Below are 15,822 nucleotides of genomic sequence, written 5' to 3'. Positions count from 1 at the left end.
CTATGATTTTTATGAATCTGCTGCACAGAAAGCTCCAAAAATAATTATTTGCACTTTTATAAAATATTTATTGATCAGTTTCCCAAGAAACAACTATTATTTATGAAAATAGAATTTGTTAGTGTTATTTATTTTAGATAGACCCTCTGCTTGATTAGCAAAATTTTTAATTTACCGGTATATTCATTAGAAAGTTATTTATAGTTATTCGCATATTCATATATAGGCCGAGATGGTTTCATACAGATGTTGATTCTGTATAATTTGATTTAAAGCGACTTTTTAACTATTTTTTTTATTCAACATACTAGTTTTTAATTGAACAGAAAATGTAAAAATATAATAACATTTATTAAGAAAGAAAATATACTATTAAACGTGTAATAAGTTTCTACAAAAAATTCGATTGAAAAATAATTTGTTGGAAGTAAATTCTATATAAATAAATATTGAAAAGAATTATATGTTCAATATTTTGCCCATTTATTAAAAAATAATCAATTACACGATTACTTCATGTAGAATATTTTCTGCCGACTAATTTTTTGTTATTTTTTTGTAGTAAGATATAATATCATAATATTTCATTGTTTAAGACAATATCATTTTATTTTTTGTGTTGAATAAAAAAGCATTATATTAAATAAATAAAATTTAAATATTGGTATAGATTAATATCCAGCTTTTCTATTATAAATCATTTCAAATGATAATTAAGTTCATTTGTGCTGGATTTATCTTACCGAAGTAGATGTCGTTATCAACCCGTCGCCGCCTACTTCCGCACTGACTCGTAAATCGTGTATGAAAAAATGTTGAAATATATAACAAATTAAATCGTCGAAATTTATTATAGAGCAAAGTTATACACTGTGTCCTTGTTTCATATAATGATATACCATTACATTTGGCATAATTCTTAAAGCAAAGCAAATGAAGCTTTCATATATAGTGATATAATATGTACACATTAATTACTTGAAAAGAAAACATTAAAATAATTATCCTCGATTTTCTGAATTATACATCTACAAAATTTATGTATTAATAATATAATAAAATATGCTCATATATAAAGATATTATAAATTTGTTCTAACATATTAACAGTTGAATGTGTTACCGGCAATATTCTAAATTTTCAAATTTATGTGGTTGTGTAATATAATTCATCATGTTATAGTCTTTGTTAAGTTAATTTGTTATTCTTTTCAGTGTTTCCTTACGGTTACTTGTAAACATAAAATTCCGTTGAAATAAATATGAATAAACTCTTGTCAAATCATATTACGAATTTATTAAATAAAATGTCACACTTGCTATCGTTAGTAGTTATCTAGTGCTGATTGCATAGGAGAACGCTTTATCAGTCTGCAATATATTTTATACTTTTCGTCAGTTTTTAGTTCCTCGAGTGACAATATGACCACTACTAACATGTTTTCGTGAAAAGTTTCTCTGTGTGTTTTAGATAATTTGCCGATAAAAATGAGCCTGGATAATATTAATAATACAAAAGCTACTTGTACGTATTCGTGCATTTACGAATTGGTAAAAGTATCATAGTCTATAAAAAGTTGTAACAATTCTGAAATTGCATGATAACATAGATTAATATAGTTTCGAAGAACGTTTCTCATTCAATGAAAATATTTTATAAAAAATTTAAGCGGTTTGAAAATTTAGGGTATAAATAATTTTTAATGAAAATTTTTGATAGTGAATTGTCAGCCTGCTATATCAAATATGACAATGAATAATGAAAGATTAAAATATTTGATCAATAGGTATAAATTTTTATATTATCATTTTATGTACTAATTTAGTTTTAGATGGACATTTAAAAATAAAGGATGATTCTACAAATAATGATAATATCAAAAGATACACAGTTAAAGCATATGCATCAGATAAGTTTTACAACAGATTTTCTAAATTCTGCTTATTAACTAGCTGCAACGTCATTCTTTTGATAGTAGTAATAATTGTAACAATAATCAATATCTCAAAATTTTCAGGTAAGGTATCACAAGATTATTTCATTTGATGTAATAAAAAATATTTTTTGTCTTAATTCCATAATATTTATTATTTTCATAAATATTAATTATAACTACTTAATTATAATATATCTGAATTTGAAAAATTTTATTCTTTTACTATTAAACTTCGAAGCGTATTAATTCTTTATAATTTTTTTTTTTTAGCATCTCATGAATTTTCAAAAAGTACAATTTTGAATAGAACCGAAAACTTCTCTCAGCAAATAATAATAAATGATGAAAATAAACTTTGGGTTTATAATATAGAAGCTCGATCTTTGAACCTTGCATATGAAGCCACAGCTGTAATTAATTCGTTCGAAATTGATAGAAGCGGAGAAACTTTCTTAACTATCTTTGACGAAAAACCTATAATAATTTCTTTTCCATACGAAAATTTGAATTCAAAAAGTACTGACTTCAATATCATTTTTGAAGAAGCCAGAATCAAACCACGAGGAATAGCATTTGACTACATGGGAGAAATTTTGTATATCGTAGATGAATCAATAGGTTGTTTGATTGTGGCTGACGTACATACAAAGCAGTATAATATTCTTTTGAATGATCTTCTGCAACCGGTTAGTGTTTCTGTCGATCCACAAGAAGGAGTTATGTTCATTTTACAAATATCACATTCGGTAAAAAATATTAATTACTTAACTATTAATTAAGCACAGTAATACAAAAATGACCGTTTCTGTGAAAGCAATTGTTCTATTTTTGCATAGGTATTGAAAGGAAATATGAATGGAGAAAATATAATTAGTATTATTGAAGGAAATGGCATTAGTGCATTTACTATGGATTACAAACTGAAACGACTTTACTGGGTTGACGATTTTGTTGGAATCAAAAGTTCTGATTATAGCGGTAAAAATCAATTTACCATAGCTACTATTACGTCAACGATAGTTGATCTATCGATTTTAAATAACCAATTATTTTGGCTATGGCAAGATCATCATAATTCTTCGGTACACCAACTTTTATCTTGTAAGATTAATGCAAACTCATGCCATGATCGCGTGATGTATCCACTCAAAGATCTACGTACTCCTGTGTCTATCAAAAGTTTTACGAATCAGAAACATGAAAAAACTACGTCAGTTTTGAATCCTTGTAAAATAAATAAAGGTAAATGCCAAGATATATGTTTAATTAGCTCTCTAGGAACTTACAGTTGTGCTTGCAAGCTCGGCTGGCAGCTTAATCCTGATGAAAGAACCTGCCGAGAAAGTCGCGATTTCATTTTGTATGTGACCGAAAATTTAATTCGAGGACACATTTTGGATGGAACAAAAAAAACGTTTACTGATGTAATTTTACCTACGACCTACCGCACAAATTCATCAAAGTACATAACATCATTCGACTATGACCAGCGTAATGATAATTTCTATTTTGCTGAAGATAGATATGTTTATAGAATTAACCTTAAACAATACAAGCCTCAAAAGTTGCTATTTGATCTTACGGATTTCAATTTATATCATGGAACCGTTATAATCAATTTAGCATTTGATTGGTTGGCTGAAAAATTGTACTACTTTAGATATGAAAAATATTCCACTTCAGGATATATGCGATATTATATCAAAAAATACAAATTTGACGGTTTTGAAAATGTAAGATATTTCGATTGTAAAGCTGTTATTAAAGCTGGAATGATTATTCATCCACAGCGAAAATACATGTTTTATATTGGAACAAATGATAGCATGATCGGTCATCGTAAACACGTTGAAAGAATATCTTTAAATGCTACTATTTCATCAATATCACTTAATACTACCTCTGTAGATATAAATTTACGAAAACCTTTAACTATTGATTACCAAGAAAATCGATTGTACTGGATTGAAAAAAATTATTCTTCACTGATTATCAAACAATCTAACTTGGATGGTTTGGATGTACATCAAATAATCTTAGAAAACCTTCCGCTGGTGGATCGCATTTTTATTTACCGTCAGTGGATATATTTAGTTGACAATACAACTGTTTGGCGAGTATATAAGAAAACTGGAAAAGGATGTATAAAAGTAATGTCGATACCAACAAATAATATTAACGGACCTATAATTGACGATATCAAATTAATCAATGATGTTACTTAGTTGATTTAACAACAGTAAAGTCATTTCTTCTTTATTTTCATTCGATCTTTTATTGTTCTCAATCAAAAAAATGCATTGTACATATAATCTTTGATGCACGCCGCTTCTTTAAAGATATTTAAAAATTGTTGATGTCATCAAAATAATGTTCGATGAATGTATTTATTAGTCACTACAAATTTATTGATCCCTATAAATATATATTGAAAATAAAAATCATTTGTGTTAGACGTTTTATCGAATAAAACGCTTAAATTAACATACAATAGTAGGTTAATTAATAAATGTTCAGGAATAAGACAATTAAAGAATCGCCTTATCGATTTTAGAGAACAAGGTCTTTCAGATTGAAGATAAACAAATAAATATTTACGATATTTCCTTAACTATAATAAATATTTTTCCATATTATGTAATTAAAAACTATAAAATTACATTTTATTTGAAAAAATATATTGTACTATTTAGTTATAAAAAGTAATTTATTATTCATAATCGTCATAATAAAAATTAAAGATTAGTTCCAAGTAATTTGTCAATTTGTCCTCTGAATGATAGATCCAGCAAGTTTAAAATGATGTAAATGAACGATAATCTGTCCAAGCAAACCTTAAAGAGGAAAGTAATAGTTGGTGATTTTGAGTTACTTGATAAATAACTCATAAACCGAACTGAATATTGTTTTCACTTATCTCTAGTTTCCTAGGATATAGTTATAAATTTTGTTCAAAAAGTAAAAGAAATTAACAGTATTTCCGTATTTAATTATTATTCCATACGATTAATGAATAATAATTAACTATTAGAATTTTTCTTAATTACAAGTCAAAAAGCACGACTTTATGAAACCGTATCCACGCTAGTGAAATGAAGGTATGTGATCAACAAAAAGTCATAGAAATTGTCTCATATGCCATGGAAGTCAGGTGATTGGTTGGTTAAAATTGACCAATCAGAATAGCGAAGATCACCGTTGATTTGTCGCCATTTCAACTAATAATATTTCGATGATCGCAATATTTTCATGATTTCGTTCATTACTATAACATTGTTCAACGCTGTTTTTGTTTTATTTAAAAAAAATGCACTTAACATTTCATTGCCTGCAATTCAGTGTATGTTCAAATTATTGATTCTCTCCTACTCCATGAAGAATTTGCATTGCTACTTTATCTAAACTAAAAGTTATCAGAGTATAAGTATCTCTAACAGAAGATGTTTCTTGTCATTGACTCTCTACTAGATTAATGATCGGCACAAACGCGTGTAAGCACAGGAGGGACAGTCCAATACATGCTGGTATTCCAAGTCATAATTAATAATTCGGCGGGCACACACCGCTAACGCGTGCGTATGAACGGCCAAATGAATGAGAACGAGAGCACGCTCGATAATTAAGCGAGCTGTTATACTTCCAACCAAAAGGGCAGATACGGTAAGCTTAGTTGAGCCAAAACTTTCCCCAAGGGCAACTAATGCTGTTAAGTGCTATGCTATGTCAGTATAAATGTTGCATGACTGTAAATTACTGTGAATATTATTAAAATAATTAAAATATACATAACTAAACTATCTATTTGTCTTACTTTTTATGATTTTTCGATATTTAAGTGAACAAAAATTACAAAAATTAATTTTTTTAAATATGTGTGTGTGTGTGTGTGTGTGTGTGAGTGCGCGCGCGCGCGTGTGTATGTGTGTGTGTTGTTCAATAATAAATCGAATCAATGCATATACATGAAACTGAAGTTTTGTATTTTCATTTATAAATAATCTGTTTAATCGCTTTTATTCCAATAATTTTGAATCTTCTTTTCTGTTCTTATGTTCGCAAACGAAGAGCCCATGCTATAATTTCATGCTATTATATTAGTTCTGTAAGTGATGGGATTTATATTAGCCTTAGGACTAGTTAAAACTTAATCCGTGTACGTGACTTCAATGTAATAGAATGGAGTGTAATTGTAGGTTTAGCCCCTGCAAGCATCTGAGACTACATTAACCGTGCAGTTAGGAGCTTTTGCAGCAATAACGCTGGAATTGAATGATTTCTTCGACGTTATAAGTTATTATAAGATATATATTCCAGATATTATATCTATATCTGTTTACAAACACACACACACTCGCGCGCGCGCACACACATACACACACACAAATCTTGTACTCGAAATAGAAATGGAATTTTAGTTATTATCTCTAAGTGTAACAAAAATATAGTGTAACAAAAAAACAGTAACTAAAAGAGATTCAATAAAAAAATTAATCAAATAATCTTGATGCAATTTTTATGCAGATACTTGTATTATTTGCTAGAAATGACCAAGCATGCTTTCTAAATAACAATTTATTAAACTAGTCTATATATTACAATTAAATTGATATCTCTCTCTCTCTCTCTCTCTCTCTCTCTCTCTCTCTCTCTCTCTCTCTCTAAAGAAATTGACATACTGACAGCATATCATTTAATGTAGTTTTAATACCATTAATGTTCATGAGAAATTGTATGTACTTATAATGTTAAATTTTTATATTCTAGCATATTCTAGCAGCGTCGTTTTTCTTTCGAATAATAATACAGCTCGGCCATCCAAATCATATACTTGAATTCGTTCTTGAGTTCAAGTTTAATTATTAGCTATATGGGGCCTCGGTACATGTGCTATGGAAAAAAGGTGGTACACCAAAAATACAGAAGATATGTGGCTAGGCTATTGGAGTATCTTCGCAATTCTGTTGCTTGCGGTCCAAACTTCCGTAGTATATTTTTACTTATGTGGTACCGCCCTCGGAGGCTTCGTAATGATCGTCTTTGGTTATTTTGGTGGTCTCAAAAGTTTCGTTCGTTGTTTTCTTGATTAATAGTCAAATGATTAATTATACTTTTAAGGCTTTCTATCTAACTTGATAAAATGTCCTAAACAATATTTTTGGTACAAATAGTTACAATCTGCAATAATGTGTCTTTAATAGGCTATAATGTGTCTTAAAATTGGCTAGCGTGAGTTGAATAGCTAATAATCGAATAACCTAATTCAAGAAGTTTTTATAGATATAAATTAATCATAGTCAGATCGTGATTGCCCAAATATTTGTCAATTTTCTTTGGAAGCGTGTGCCGGTTATTCACGACCCAGTGATCTCCGGATTATCTCTTCAACGAAATATACGTTTAAAAGTCGATGATATCTGATCATATTACTTTGTCTTATCTATATTTCTAACATAAACTTAAAGTAAGGAAGTTGGATATGCTGCTTTCGCTGTTTCAACCTCGTGGATGTGGCATCGTTCACACGGTAAATCTATAGTCTTATTGTTAGTAATTTTAAGAGCTCAGCGTCCAGTGCAGATCACAGCTGGAGATATCATATCTCTCTCACTAGAAACTTTTGGTTCCGTAAGTGTAAATCTATTAACTCAGCTTATTTTATTGATCTATTACATAGTATAAACTTTTATTTTACATGGCTAAAGATGATGACCAGTCCATATTCGTTTTTCATCATGCTATACCCTCTTTCGATTTATAAACAATAACCAAAATCGATTTTTATGAAAAGATGAATTTTTGTGACTAATCTATTCATATATAAATACTCATCTTATTTATGTCGTTAAAAACACTTTCTGATATCCTCTTTGTAAACGTGTTACAATTTAAAGTCTTCTATGCAGGCATTTAATCATTTTATATATTTAAAAACTGTAACTACAAGTCTAAATTAGCACAATTATTGTTAAAAACATACTTATTCATAAAATAAAAACACGTAGACGTTTAGGCTCAAAATTAGAATTGATTATTTTTATGAACGTTATTCTTGTTAACCTGACCTTTCCACAATTTTCGTAGATCAATAAATACACTCAAATGCTATGCGGGTGTGACTAAGCTAACATTTACTGGTTGCTATGACGTACTATAGACATAGAATCGTGAATGTAACTCGTCATTAAATGTCGTGACGTTCATAATTCGTACAAACGGTGTTGGCCCTGAAAAGACCTAAAAGAGGAGAAAGTACTGTATTAATAAAAACTTCTTTTCAAACTTTTACTAATTATTAAATTGAACATAAATTATTACATAATATAAAACCGAATTTTTGGTTTTTTGGTATTCATTACAAAACGTACTTTTTGAATATAGGGCCAAATACTGATTAATAGCATATTTTTCATTTAATTACCAGATATTTGTTAGATATTTTTTAGTGCAAGGGAATTTACCTTCACATGGGATGAGATAAAGAGAAAAAATAATAAACGGTTTCGCAACGTTGCCACAAAATTAATAAGATGCATCCTCAGATTTTATTTTCGTCGCTCTTTTTCTAATTTTATTTATTCCATTTTATGTAGTATGTGAATATATATACATTCTATATCAAAAAAATTCGGCTTATCATTCATGGACTAGTTTTTACCCTTTCCACAGCATTTGTTGAAATTTCTGTAGTATATAGATTGTACATATACATTGTCAAATAGATCGAATTGAGGCTTATTTTCAAGAACAGTCGCACTGCAGCTTCTAAACGAGAGCATGTGTGTTTATAAATTCAGTAATTATACAAAATTCTGTCTGTTCTTGCATAAAATGCTTGTGCGTGTTTTTTTATATTAAGGGTAAGGAGTAAAAAAACATTTATAGAGCGTAGGATGCATTGATGTTGAGATCGAAACGGTCTCGATCTTACTGCTGCGCTGTATATCAGATTCCCCTACGTGCCCTACAGACTCAAAACCCTTTCATTTTACGGATGTACGGGTGTAAAGTCGTAACTCGAAATCTTTCTTGCGATGTCTCTACACCCACCGGCACTCTTTTACAGTATGACTTTGGTGGGTTCCGTTCTGGTCCCTGAGGATTCCTCTTCGGATACTGTATTTCTTATAGCCTATCATTCTTGTAGTTTCAGTCTATTCGTCTCTTTTCTTTCTCTTTTTCTCATTGGTTCTGACAGATTTCCCGAGAAAGGAAGCAATCAGATCCCATATCTCTTATGCTAGATCTGGATAAACTTTCAGTAACTTAAGATTATAAATTAATTGGGAGGTTTTCATTTATATATTTCTATTCTTAATTATAATCGTGTGCGTTCGTTTAAAGGTAAATGTTTCAAATGTGTTCCGAATGCAATAAACCTTTTGTAAAGAGGTTCATATTTACATTGATAAAGGAATTCCTACAAAAGTTAAGGTTAAAAAAATTTAGTAGTGAAAAAGCAACAGATTAAAAAATAAACCATAAAATGTCTGACAAATAGGTGTTTTTTTCTTGATTTTTTGATTCTCTGCAAATTTCACAATTTAGTTCAGATAGGTTTCAGTAAAACATTTTAGTAACGTTTGCAAGACTTCTTTTATTAAAAAAGGAAGCCTTCCAACGATTCTTGGTGAAAATAATGTGTATATGGAATATTTGAAATTACGATCTGAAGATCACTTTGTATGCTTATAAAGTAAGGTGAAGACACTAAAAAAAATTCAATCAGAGTTTAAATTTTTCAACGAATAAAAATAGAAATCCAGCTTATACAGAACTTCTTCTTAATGAGTTATCAGTTGAAGACCAAATAGTCAATGTTGATAGAAGGCTTAAAATAATTAACCAAAGGGGTAGCTAGAAACTAAATTTAATATAGGATGATTTCCATTAATATCTTTAGAAATAGCTTTTCGTATAATTTTCATAATAGCTAAATATTAAAAAAAATTCAATTCATCCAATGACAACATACTTATAGAACTGTTCCACTTCGATTATGCAAGATAGTTGTATCTTGCAAGAAGACTATTAATAAAAATAACCTGGTGATTTTTATACAGATACGCCAGTCCTCTCGCTTTTAATCAAGTGAAAAGGTGTAGGGAGAAAAATTATTTTGTTCTGGTACTCCTTCTTCAGATGACTTTAAATTTCTTCAAGCTATCAGAAAGAACATAAGCAAAAGAATGTAAAAACATATAATATGTCAACTGTTAGTATCGACAATTATTTAATTATTATAAATAATTTTGTCGACGTTACTTTTGAAAATTTTCATGATTTTGAAATACTTTGGATGATATTGTTCGAATAAATTTAAGAAAATCCAAATATTAATTTTGAAACAAATTTTTTTTGTCATGAAAGTAGACGTAATTACTTTCATATAACTTTCTTTCGTATTGCCTTATTATCGTGTATAATACAGTAATTTTTATCATGAATTATTAAAAGATGGTTGATTAATACGTCTAGTAGTAAATATTACTAAAATTATATAATATGATCTAATATATAATGAAAGCAATGATAAAATTTTACGGCATTTAGATGGCGTCGTCTTCTAAGACATGGAATTACTCAGCTATTTAATAATATGTAGTCTTTATACTTCTTGATTGATAAAATAAATAAAATATCATGATGAATCGATTTTTTTTATTTATTTAGTATGTAGCAATAAAATGGTAATCAATTGTCTTAAACGTTCTTTTCTTCATAATTCATATAAACTTTTTAGAGTTGAACACATTCGTAAAAGATGCAATATATTGTTCAAAAAATCAAAGCCTCTTTCTAAAGTAATTTAAAATAAATTTTAGTTAAATAGCCATGATTCATCTACTCTTTGCAATATTTTTTACACAGAACTTCATTTCAAGTTTCAAATTAACAAGTGCTTTGGATATGCAGAATAGAGCACCATTAACATACATCGTTGTTGACTTGTATTAGCAGTCTGAGTACATTAAAAATATGATTTTATAATCGTTTATTACAATGTTTGTTGACTGATTTCATGGAAGTTGATCGACAATTATAATTACTTTGAAATAAGGTATCCTATAGTTTTTAATATATGTACATATTTAAAAAAAATTATTTTATGAATGTTCGCACAGATTTTATAAAATTGACAGGGTATTTTTAACCGCAATGGCCGTTTAAACACAGAAGATCATTCTATCAAATAATTAGTAACAAACAATAGAAGTACGTTCCTAAAAACATTTGCATTATTCAAAATTTTGATTCAAGCATCAGTTTCAAAACACTCGTTCATATCAATAAAAATAAATTATTAAAATAAATAGCATATGAATAAATTTGCATAACTCGTATTCAATTTATTTAAATAACTGTATCAATATATAGGCATTATATATGTAAATTATATTTTGAATAAATTTTCGCATCGAACAATTTTAATATCCATCATTGTTTATCTAGAAAATTAGAAAATGTATTTAAATCAAATGTTAAATTATCACAATGGTAAAAATTATTTCATACAAATTGTTTATCAATTATTAATCATAACTCATCAAATAATTTAAAACGTGATAAGAATCATATTTGAATTAATTTTATTGATTTTTTTAAATCTTTAGCAAATTGCTTTATACGAGTGAAAATTTGAGATCATTTTGTTTCTTAATAATCCTATACACTATGACTTATTACAAATATTTATGCAGATATTTATATTAATTACTAACTATCGATATGCGTGACTGTCACTCTTTATTGTATTTTAAAGAGCATCGTGAAAATAAATTAATAATTTGTAAAAAAATGAATCATATTTAATTATAAGTTTTCCAATTTTTGTAATAATAAGATTTTCTCAATTATACACTAGATCAAAATAACTATAGGCCGCGATGGTACATACATACACACACATACACACACACACGTACATATAAATGCCATTGTGAGGAGTAAGCTTATATTATAGAATTCTTTCTCACATACCTAATAGTTGAGATTAATATTTTACAAAGTCTTTTGATTTTAGAAAAATTTTTCATCAGATAATATATTTCTAATCTTAATTGAATGGCACTATTTAAATTATAGCATATATTCAAACAAGTTGCCGATCAGAGGTAAAAATACTATTTGCAGAAAATTTACTCATACAATATTAGACCCAAATTATCTGACGAAATATTTTCTTTATACTTTAACGCATCTCACACATTCAGAATTTGAAAGAAAGCACCAGAGCGTGCACCATTTTATTCATTTTTATATTTCTTTAGATTTTAGGTATAATTTCATATCCTCCGTCATATTTCTCAACTCGTTGACGGAGATTGATTTAGATTCTTACAAAAAATATCCACACGTTCGTAGACACTTTTAATCGAATTTTACAACTGTTTATAATTGTATTTTGTTTATATTGCGGTTAGTGAACTGTTAGTTTATTGCCTTTTTCGGAACCTACTATTTCTACGAATGCGTTGAAAGAATGACGTGATTTCAATATGAATAAGTTTAAAATATGAATTTTCATTTACGTGGTTTTGACAACAAAATCGTCTAGTAAAGACATTTGAAAAATATCGTTAAAGAAACTCAAATTATCGTTAATAACCACTGGTAAAATTTCAAATCGGGAAACTATTATACCAATTCAATACTTGTCCGATCAGACATATTTAAACAGTTAATTTCTGACATCGTGCTATCCACTTGTCAAGCTTTTTTAATCTGATTTTCTTTCATAGTAACTTGACGAGCTTAAAATTAAAGATAGCAAGAATATTTAAACGTTTAAACGTTGAGTATAGCACTTTTACAATTATTTGAGAGAGATTTTCATTCATGTGCCTGAACATTGAGCTTAAGTTTCTTAACGTACAAGTTACTTTTACATAAAAATGCAGTAAGTCTTATTCTTATGTAGATGGATGGAACGTCATGATCTTGTTTGTTGCACAGAATTTCTGGCATTGGTATAGTCGAGTGAGTTTGTGCATTTTATCTCATTACCTTCATGTGCGTCAGTTATGCCTTACACGAGTTAGATAGCAAACAATTTTGATTTGCTTCTCTATTATGTGCAAAAGTCATCTACAATGTAGTTATACGAAATAGTTTTATTTCTCTTAATAGTTCAATGTGCTCTGTATTTGAAAATATTTGATAACCTTTCTGTTGTATAATTCACAGTTGCATCGGGCATAAAAGTGTCAATTTTGACTGATCAAGCGTAACTGAATTGAAACTTAATGTAGCGCAGTTGAATAACAAGCAACAACGTGTAAAAATGCTTATACGTAGAAAAATACACCACTTAAAATCTGACAAGGTCCTCTTCTCAAGCATGCAGTGCTGAACTTTGTCAACAACTCGAACCGAGATGTGCGCTGAAACAATGTCGTCGAGCGCGTTTACCGAGTATTTGGAAATAAAACAAATATGGCAGAGCCAGAAGTCTCAAAGAAAGCGAAAGGTCGATCACATATCGGCATAATTGTTTATCAAACAGACTACGCTCTACATCTCATCCACGCTCATCCATCGTCATTCCACGTCAACAGTAACAAATGTTTTCACGCATAATTGTAAAAGTACGTCCTAGCAAGTATCGGCCTGCCGGTGAAGTTGGCCAAAACGAAGCCAAAATCACCAGCGATGGGCTGCTTTACGTCGACGCGCAGCTCGTCGCCCGTGATTATCTGCTACCTCTCGACGCTGTTCTTGGCCACCTCGCGTGGCGGCGGCTTCAGCTCGGGCATGCCTGGGCAGATTTTCACGAGCTCCTGCCACGTACTTTCCACCGATTCGGCCAGTTTGTCGAGATATTTGTAAGCAGTTCGATCGACGACCGAGGCAGTCTTCACGCAATCGTCGCCGCCGAATTCGCAAACTCGGTAGTGGTGGAGGATCGCCGCGTCGGCAGGTACGTTCACGGTGCCGTGGCCCGGTACGAATTCCCACACAAAGTGGTTGCCCGTCTCGACGACGTCGCGCGGTCTGCAGACGTACTTGGAACGTTGCTTATGGGGATGTAACTTGGAGCGGCGGCGAGTTTTGCGAAGAGTTATGAGGCCGGCTTCCGTGGCGCGTCGGGAGGTTGTTACGTACGGGTCGTCCGGCCACTGTAGGTAGAAGAAGGCATTCTGAAAGGAATAGGCGCCCGTCGTTTTTCCGTTGACCCGCGTGTTCATCCACCTGCGCATCATCAATTATTTTCAGTTGTTGCCATCTTTTGTTAACGTTTCTTTTGTCACTGAGCATACCAGTTGTATTAATTAAATTAAGTATTAAATATAGCATTGACTTTATTTACGAGATAGCTGTGAGTATAAATAATGAGAATCAATCGAAAGCTATGTGAAATAAGAAAATCCATCTCTAATTACTCTGAAAAATTGTAAAGAGTTTTTGATTTTATTCTTATTGTTTTTTGCTAGACTCGAATTTCGTTTATAAAAGCTCCTGTCTTATCTAGAACAATAGTGCTGCCGACCGAACATCACGTCGAAATATCGGATAGCCAAAAATATTGGATTCGTGAAATTCGATATTCAAAAAAAGTCAGTGAGATTATATAATGTAAGTAGCTGAAACAATGGGTTCGAGAGCCGCATCTTGCGAGAAGTAATGAGCTGCGTGAAGAGGGCCGGCAACTTATTTGACGCAATCAAATGACGTTGTTGCGCGCTTGTACAGCCGAAGTTATTTGGTTGGAAAAGCAAAGAATTAGTAGAATTACATAAATATAAAGCAATGACGAGCGTGCTAGAGTGAATGAAAAACAAGGCGAATTGCAGGCAGCATCGCGCCTCCCTCGAGCAGCATGCACGAGGGAAGTGCAAGCGAGGTAAAGATAAAAATGAGCGCGCAACAACGAAAGCAACGAGGCGAGGGCAAGCTGGGAGGGGGAGGGGGCCGGGAGCACGCGCATATAAGAGATAAAGGGGCTCAGTCGTCGTCACCTTATGAGATCGAGTATAGTCTCGTCGTGTCTGGGAATGATGAACTCGTCGAGGTCGAGTAGGACGAGATACTCGTACGAGTACATGGAGCGATACAGGCAGTCGTTGAGGGCGGCGAAGAGGCCTTCGGTACGTATTTCACGCTGCGACACCATATCCAAATGATGCCAAGGTAGCAGCGTCACCAGGCCTCTCGCCTCGTAATACTTCAAAGCGCAGCCAGCCTCGCTACCCAGCGTGTCGTTGTACAGAGTTACGTGACTCGCGCCCAAGATCTTGTGCAGTTCGATGAACTCGATTAGTTGGAGCACCTGCGACATGCACACACGTACGTACATTATAAATGCGCATACATTGCCGCCTCGGCTTCGCTTCGGTTACTCGCTCCGCGCGCCTTCTCCTTCTCCCAGGCATGCAGTTATTATATGTAGATTCCTGGGCGACGGGCCTCCGCGGATTTATCTGCCATGCTTAATTTTGACCAACCCCTCCCTTTCTCAATGCAATTTTGCTCGCGCGCATTTACATTTATTAATTGGTAAAGTCACTTACTATATTCCACCATCACCTCCCTTTTCTTTTTTAATGAGCTTGCGTGAATGAAGCTTACCGCGCTGAATGCCGTCGAATTAATGAAAGCAAAATGGAATCAGTGTTGTGACGGGAGATCGCATTGTTAATAGATTGTATTGTTGGAAAATCAGTGAATCGAATGAATATCATGCGTCAACGATCGATACGACAAGCCGTATATCTGATTGTAGAAACGAAAACCCATTTGAATTTCAATGACGAGCCGTCCTCAATTAGAAAACAACATAAACGGTGTTTAACGTCGTATAGCAATAGTTTACTTAAAATTTTTTTTCTCTCCCCCGACTCAGCTGTTACGGGCTGCAATTGTACTCGGCGAATAAAGCGCGAGCCTTC

General features: G+C 31.5%; 2 protein-coding genes across 3 annotated transcripts in view; one reads left to right on the top strand and one right to left on the bottom strand.

Annotated features, from left to right (window-relative positions):
- The first annotated feature begins 1,487 nt into the window (after positions 1-1,487).
- On the top strand, positions 1,488-4,161 carry LOC131663800 (low-density lipoprotein receptor-related protein 6-like). Its single transcript, XM_058934437.1, has 3 exons — positions 1,488-1,524; positions 2,207-2,682; positions 2,773-4,161. The coding sequence occupies exons 1-3, from the start codon at positions 1,488-1,490 to the stop codon at positions 4,159-4,161; spliced, it is 1,902 nt and encodes a 633-aa protein (XP_058790420.1).
- Positions 4,162-10,593: 6,432 nt separating this feature from the next.
- The window catches only part of LOC131663739 (uncharacterized), a 29,458-nt gene continuing 24,229 nt past the window's right edge, over positions 10,594-15,822 (bottom strand). For both annotated transcript variants that reach the window (XM_058934336.1, XM_058934337.1), the window contains 2 exons: positions 14,893-15,203; positions 10,594-14,125 (listed from right to left, as the gene is read on the bottom strand). In XM_058934336.1, coding sequence (XP_058790319.1) covers positions 13,633-14,125; positions 14,893-15,203 — 804 coding nt within the window. In that variant the 3' untranslated portion in view covers positions 10,594-13,632. The remainder of the gene's footprint in view (positions 14,126-14,892; positions 15,204-15,822) is intronic.

The sequence above is a fragment of the Phymastichus coffea genome, unplaced genomic scaffold, assembly GCF_024137745.1.
Source record: "Phymastichus coffea isolate CEN01 unplaced genomic scaffold, Cenicafe_Pcof_1.1 PCOF00038, whole genome shotgun sequence".
Lineage (NCBI taxonomy): Eukaryota > Metazoa > Arthropoda > Insecta > Hymenoptera > Eulophidae > Phymastichus > Phymastichus coffea.
This window is presented reverse-complemented; position numbering and strand designations above follow the sequence as displayed.